The following is a 7581-nucleotide window of genomic DNA, read 5'->3' as shown; positions in this document are numbered from 1 at the left end:
GGAAAACAGTACACCTCTCTGAACAGTGTCTGGGAGGCTGTGGTTGCTGCTGCACGCAATGTTGATGGTGAACAGATCAAAACACTGACAGAATCCATGGATGGCCGGCTTTTGAGTGTCCTTGCAAAGAAAGGTGGCTATATTGGTCACTGATCTGTTTTTGTTTGATTTTTGAAAGTCAGAAATGTATATTTGTGAATGTTGAGATGTTATATTGGTTTCACTGGTAAAAATAAATAATTGAAATGGGTATACATTAGTTTTTTGTTAAGTTGCCTAATAATTATGCACAGTAATAGTCACCTGCACACACAGATATCCCCCTAAAATAGCTAAAACTAAAAACTAAAACTTCCAAAAATATTCAGCTTTGATATTAATGAGTTTTTGTGTTCATTGAGAACATGGTTGTTGTTCAATAATAAAATTAATCGTCAAAAATACAACTTGCCTAATAATTCTGCACTCCCTGTATAATATATTAAACATAATTTAAAAAATACAAAAAAATCTATTACAATTATAATTGTTCATGTTACCGTATGTAACATTTATTTTTTTTATCATAACATCAAAATTGTTGGAATTTTTCCTAGTGAGCTCTTCCACAATTATAGCACTGAGACTAAAAAATGCATTTGTATTTACTTAAAGGTTATATAAAATAATAAATTATATATCAATTAGACTATATATATATATAAACATTTATTTGAACAATTTGATCAACTTTGTCATTTTGTGACATAGAAGTAAAAATGCATACATATAATATTTATATTTAGTTTTCATTTCATTTCAACTGGTGTGTGAGTGCCATTACTCATCTCTGAGGTCTGAACAGGCTATTGGGAGTGGGTTCGTCTCAGGGTGGGGTGGTCCGCTATCTTTCACTCCCCTAGTTTGAAAACAAGACTAACAGACATAAAACATTTCTGTGTTTTCACACTGAAGTCACGTCACAAGCTGCCAAAACTGATGCTCAGATTCAGAAGCTTTGCTAACAGTAGTATGCCAATGTTTCACTCTATTGCACAGTAACAAACGCTATCATTCCTCCTGCTGCGTCCTGCCGCGTTACTGAGAAGGTCCTGCAGAACGCCGTAATGGATGGCGATGTGTGCAGGACAGCAGTTCCCTTCTATCTCCACCGTGCATTCTGGAAGATCTCAAACATCAGCTGAAAGCGTCCCGTTACGCTTTTGTCTTCACCCTCCACCCTCCTTCCATTCCTTCTCCTCGTTTTTCTGAAAGATAATTTATTCTTTACGACTGTCACGTCTCTCCCACTCACAGCTGCACGCTATCCATAAGCTCATCCCGCGCTAACAGATTGCTAGTCTGAGATTTGTGTGTCTACCCGGTAGGTCCCGTGAAATCCCCCACAATGCTCAGCGTGTGCTGCTTTGGAAAACACGGGTGAAGTTAAACACCAGTGTACTTTTACACGCCTGTACCTGGTCTGATGCTTAAAGGGTACTAGACTTTTAATTACATATATGTATACACATACACACACACATATATTTTATATGTAAAAATAAATAAATGTTTAAATGTGTGTTTGTAAACATGCATTTGTTTTCACTTATAAAATGGGCAAATATATAAAATTAATGATTGTGTGTGTGTGTGTGTGTGTATGTATATATGCACATACACACATACATATTATATATATATACTGTATACACATGCCTGCATATTTACATTGAGAATTAGATTTTTTTTTGCACATTAGTGTTGTAGTTTTAGTGAAACAAAGATTATTGGAGTATATTTCATGAGAATACTATTTCAGCCTTTGTACGTGATTAAAATTTAATATTTCATTTAATTTTGTATGTTTGTTCAATTAATAGTTTCTGAGTTTAAATTATTTCAAAGTTTAAAAAAAAATATTTTTTAATGTGTAATAGGATTAATCCATGCAATTATTAATCAATGATTGTTTTTGCAATTCTGATTTGGTGCTTTACCTTTAATTATCCGGCCTAATTTGCGTAATCTTGGGGCTGTTTAATGTGAAGAGCCAACTAACTCAGTTCAGTTCAGAAGAGGTAGATCTAGAAATCTGTTCGGAAACAGTCTTTATGCAATTCCAAAAGGAGACGCTAATGGCACAAAAAGAGACAAAAACTGCACACAAAAAACTGGACATAATCCACAATTTCCTCCTGAGCAAGAAGTGATCGGATTACATTACCTGCAATCAAAAGAGCTCATGAATCACATGAATTGAATGATCTGAGCTGCTCTACATTCATATTATAACTGGATGACTATTAGGATAAATACTTGAGACTTAATTACCTTTAAGTGGGAAATGATGGGCTATAAAAAGAGCAACATTTGCACAATAAAATGAGGGAACGGCCTTAATTCTGCGTTTTATTAGTAACTAGCGGTTGTTAAGAAGGTAAACAAACGGCGATCTATTAACCATAGTTGTTCTCTCTCTCACCCGCGTGAGACAGTGGCTCTCGATCGGCCGTTTCTGTGTGAATAAGGCCGCCGGCATTTGTTCAACTCGCATTGAACAAACCATCTTGACACCAGAACAAAAGCCGCTTTAGAGGAGAGCACACACACTGCGGACTCTGTTTTTCTCTCTCATATTTTTTAATGACAAAATGTTTGCCAGAAACAGGTGGATTTATTTTGGGCAATCCGGGGTATAGTGATGGAGCTTAGATGGTTCCGGGCCCCAGGGCTTCAGACGACTAACAAAACACATCTTACTTCTGCTTTGCTGCCCGTCTGTAATGCCTTTCAGCCGAGGGCATGACAGTCCGACAGCTTCACTCCAACTCGAAAATACGGTCGAACCGACAAAAGAAAGCTTCAGCTTGGGTATATGTATAAAGCATCAGTTAAACATTCATTAAGAAATTATTTGACACTTTCAAGACAATATTCATGGGAGACCAGATAGTGTAGATTTACCTAAAATGTGCAGTGCGTTCTGATTTTCTAAGTTTACCGCCAGTATTTTGCTTCTCAGATGTTTTTCCTGTGAAAAAAAACCTTGCATTGTTGAGAAGCTGACGTCAATTAGAAGTGTATTGATTTGTCAGCTTTTATAATGGAGAAACCACTTCCCTGTAAAAAATACATGTATAACTCGTCAAAATAATTAAAGCAATTTAAAAAGTATAAGTTATTTGAGAATTTTTGTTTTAAATTCAGTTAAATATAATTTAAGTTGAAATGACTTATAGTGCCAATTTGATTATATTTAAAAATGTAAGTCTTTTACGTTGAAAAAGGTGGATTTTTTTTTACATTGCTCCCGTATCTTTGTATTTGACATCCAATCAAACATATTTTATTTTTAATGCAGATTCATTTGCCACTTGGTAATATGGCAAATACTAATATTTCATATTACCTGTCAAACATTAGTTGTTAATGTTTTTGAAAGACGTCTTTTCTGCTCATAAAGCTTGCATTTATTTAATTAAAAATGTACTTCATCAGTGAATCCTGAAAACAAATATGAAGCCGCACAACTGTTTCCAACACTAATAATAAATCCTCATATGAGAATGATTAATGACTGAAGACTGGAGGAATGATGATAAATTCAGCTTTGATCACAGGAATAATTACATTTTAAAATACATTAAAATAGAAAAACATTATTTCAAATTGTAATAATATTTCACAATATTACATTTTTTTCTGTATTTTTGATTGAATAAATGCAGTCTAGGTGAGCTGAAGAGACTTCTCAAAAACATTAAAAATAGTAATGTTTCCAACATTTGACCGAAATGAAAACATGATGCATTCATTCATATATACATGAAATATTAAAGAACATGTTAAATAAAAATACAACCAATACGCAATATAGTGTATATATTTAGCAAAATGTTCCTCTAGGGTTCATTTTTCTAACTAACTAATGAGTTTATGGGCATAAAAGCTGTTTTATTGACATTTTCCTCAGTGGAAACACTGAGCGATTACATGAGACATGATTTCTGTACGTTGTACTGTTATACCTTCTGATGTTCACACGTTTATTTGGTGCTGTAACTAGTAGTAAAGCGGAAGAGAAGATCGGTTCACGTGTGCTTCTGCTTCACTTGAACAGACGTGTTATTGCGATCTGTCATGCCACATTAAAGAGCTCTAAATGTTAGGGTGATTTCAGGGAGATTGGGACACTTTTTGTCATTGAGATGACTTGGAAAATGTGTCCCAATCACCCTGAATTCACCCTATTTATTGTTTGAATTTCATAATAAAATGGCAGAATTTGAAAGCGGAGACCTTTCATATCAGAAGTGACAAAGCACAAAGCTTACAGTGATTTATTAGATGGGAGGCGCTATAAAAATCGCAACAACATCATTATTTTCCCCTGATATAACTTCACAAACGTCAGCAAACTTGTATCCCAAATTCATTTTATAACTCTAAAGTCTAAACATTTTTATTTTTGCTAAGGGATTTTAGGAGAAACATACTGAAATGCAATGAGAGAGCAAAATATCTACCGCAGTTCGAGACCGAATCAACCTAAACTCTCGTTTTTTTCCCCTTTAATTCCAAAGATAACTCCACACATGCCACAATCAAGCGAACGGACCACAAGATATTATAAACATGTGTTTTCCTCAGAAACATAAAGAAAGGCTGGATCGGCGAGCTGCTCGCTTGATTTAACTATGATATCTAATGATGTATGTTTCCTCCTCATGCCCTATTAAGATTAAGAGCGACTGGAACTGTGGAATACGGGCACAATTTCCGGCCTTTGGGAGCGCGGCCTCAAATATGAGTCACAGTAAATATCACTGCCTCTTTTTGGGCAACCTTCCCAAATGGGGTTCGAAGACATGGAAGTGGAAAGCTGTCGCTGACATGGCCAGGAAACAAGCGTACAAAGCCACCAGCGCAATTCGTCTTGTCATTTATAATGAGGAAATGGCGACACGTCTATTCTTTTCAGGTTTAACGTTCATTATGCTGAGAGGTGATGTGTGTTAAATGGTTTTCAGGCTTCTGAAATACAGGAAGCTGGAGTTGGGATTCATGCTGATATCATGTTGAAAACACCAATGTTTGATAATGACCAATGATCTATTCATACATGCACTTTTGCATGAACAAACGATTCATTTGGAAGCAATCAACAGCAAAAAAACAGTGCTAACGCAATAAAATAAAGTGCAATTAATCATATAATTGTGCATAGTTAGGGTAGAAAAATACATTTGTTAGCTTTTAAAATGGAGGAGAAACCACTATAATGAAAGTCTCTTCTGCTCGTCAAGGCTGCATTTATTTGATCGAAAATACAGTAATATTGTGAAATATTATTACTATTTCAAATAAGTGTTTTCTATGCGAATATACAGTAAAACATAATGTATTCCTGTGATCAAAGCTGAATTTATCATCATTACTCCAGTCTTCAGTGTCACATGATCCTTCACTAATCATTCTCAGATGAGGATTTATTATTAGTGTTATTTATTTTTTTGCAATCTGTGATGCTTTTTTCAGGATTCATTGATGATTAAAAAAATAAAAAAGAACAGAATTGATGCGAAATATAAATATTTTCACTTCACAAAAAACACTTTTTACTGCAGAATAAAAGTATTAGTTTCTTTCAAACTGAAAAAAACAATTACTGACCCCGAACTTTTGAACGGTATATTGTTTATTGTGTATATTGTTATGAAATATTTCTATTTTAAATAAATGCAGTTCTTTTTAACTTTTTGTTAATCAAAGAATCATGAAAATGATTATAAAACAGATATTAAGCTGCAAAACTCTTTCCAACATTGATAAATCCTCATATCAGAATGATTTGTGAAGGATCATGTGACACTGAAGACTGGAGTAATGATGATAAAAATACCGATTTGATTTAAGGAATAAATTACATTTTAAAGTATATTAAAATAGAACACCGTTGTCTTAAATTGTAATAATATTTCACAATATTACAGTTTTATTCTGTATTTTAATCAAATAAATACAACCTTAGAGAGCAGAAGAGAATTATTTTAAAACCATAAAAAATAGCAATGTTTCCAAATTGGTAACACACACACACACACACACACACACACTCACACACTCTGACAATTCTACAACCTGAGAGACAGCGTTTCACAACCCAGACTTCAGAAAGTGTGTTATTTTCCCTGCAATGAAATCCCACATGTCAGTCAACTTGATATTTATTTTACTTTTAATTGCATCGTATCTGAATAGAAAAAATATCAGTGCAGCACTCTGTAACATATCCGGAAATATACTCGTTCCACATTTCATGAACTGAGGAAGGATCTTTGAATCGTAGACACTGCTTTAGCCAAGTTGGAAAAAGAAAAAAAGCGGCCCAAATGTCTATATGGCATACCTTACTGAGAACTACGGCTAGATTTCAGCAAAGATGAACCGATGTTAACATGCATCAGCTGAGAAAAATAAAATCAAAAAAATGACAGTGGTTTCGGAAGTCAACACATCATTAGCCATTAAACGTTTCTGTCGGAGAATACGGGGCCTTTTTTGCTTCACCTTTAGTCACGAGTTTCTACAAAGTCTGTTTCCATTTCTCTCTTTTTTTACACTTAGTACAAAATAACACATTTCTACCCGTTAGCACTTCGGTTCCTTAGGAGACTATAACATATATAATATATAATAATTTATTTTCAGTGTTCAAACAGACAGATCCAGTGTGACTGGATAACTAACATACTCTACCAGGTTCCAGTTGGCATTTAGGAGGCTTTTATACGTCCTCGATTTGCACTGAGCTCCTTAAACACAACTCAACGAGTTCCTTTTGCGCCGGCAATCGCGGCGATGTCTTATGCCGGATCCCTAGATGAGCGAAACGAGCACACTACAAATCCCAGAATGCACTGGTATCCTGCAGTCCTTTAGCGCGAGTCAGTGCATGTACTTCTGGGCTCGTACCTACGGATAGAGTTTAGTATTTTAACTCCTGTGTTAAAGCAAATATACATTCTGCTGTGCAAAACGGCCGATTCAAAACTGTCTTCCTCCCGTCCCGTCATTTGCAGGTAAAAACCTCCGTCCTCTCGCTACAGGTGTTGCATTTTACAAAACAGCACCACTGGAATTTACAGTTGCATTGCCACACCTTGGTGTACTGATGCGTGTTGTAGCCCCGCCCACAGCACATGAGGTCACAACCGTCCGTGTGCGGAGACGTCCGGTTGCACAATCGCCCCTGCGTCCCCACGCTGCCCGTTTTGGCGTCCTCTTCGCAATAATTGGGCGAGCGCTCGATGTAGACCAAGTCCGATTCTAAGGGTTTCTGGTATCCGTGCATCTTCTTCACCTTGAGGAAAGTGGGCTGGCGCAGCCGGTCGGCACGGACCGCCTCCACATGCACCGCTTTGTTGTATTTGTCCTTCAGGACGTAGCCGATCTCGCGGAATTTCGGTAATGTGGTCCAACACGTCTTGGTGGTGCAGGAGCCCGACACGCCGTGACATTTACATTCCAGCTTCATTCGCTTTTCCAGAACCTGCGGAAAATCACAACACGAGTCTCGGTTAGATTAGCATTTACAAG

General features: G+C 36.2%; 1 protein-coding gene across 3 annotated transcripts in view; it reads right to left on the bottom strand.

Annotated features, from left to right (window-relative positions):
• Positions 1–6224: 6224 nt before the first annotated feature.
• Positions 6225–7581, bottom strand: part of wnt7bb (wingless-type MMTV integration site family, member 7Bb) — a 95415-nt gene continuing 94058 nt past the window's right edge. For all 3 annotated transcript variants that reach the window (XM_067437198.1, XM_067437197.1, XM_067437196.1), the window contains exon 4: positions 6225–7534. In XM_067437198.1, the coding sequence (XP_067293299.1) occupies positions 7055–7534 (480 nt within the window). In that variant the 3' untranslated portion in view covers positions 6225–7054. The remainder of the gene's footprint in view (positions 7535–7581) is intronic.

This window comes from Pseudorasbora parva, chromosome 25 (assembly GCF_024679245.1).
Source record: "Pseudorasbora parva isolate DD20220531a chromosome 25, ASM2467924v1, whole genome shotgun sequence".
NCBI classification, from domain to species: domain Eukaryota; kingdom Metazoa; phylum Chordata; class Actinopteri; order Cypriniformes; family Gobionidae; genus Pseudorasbora; species Pseudorasbora parva.
Note: the sequence above shows the minus strand (reverse complement) of the source record. Positions and strands in the feature narration are given on the sequence as shown.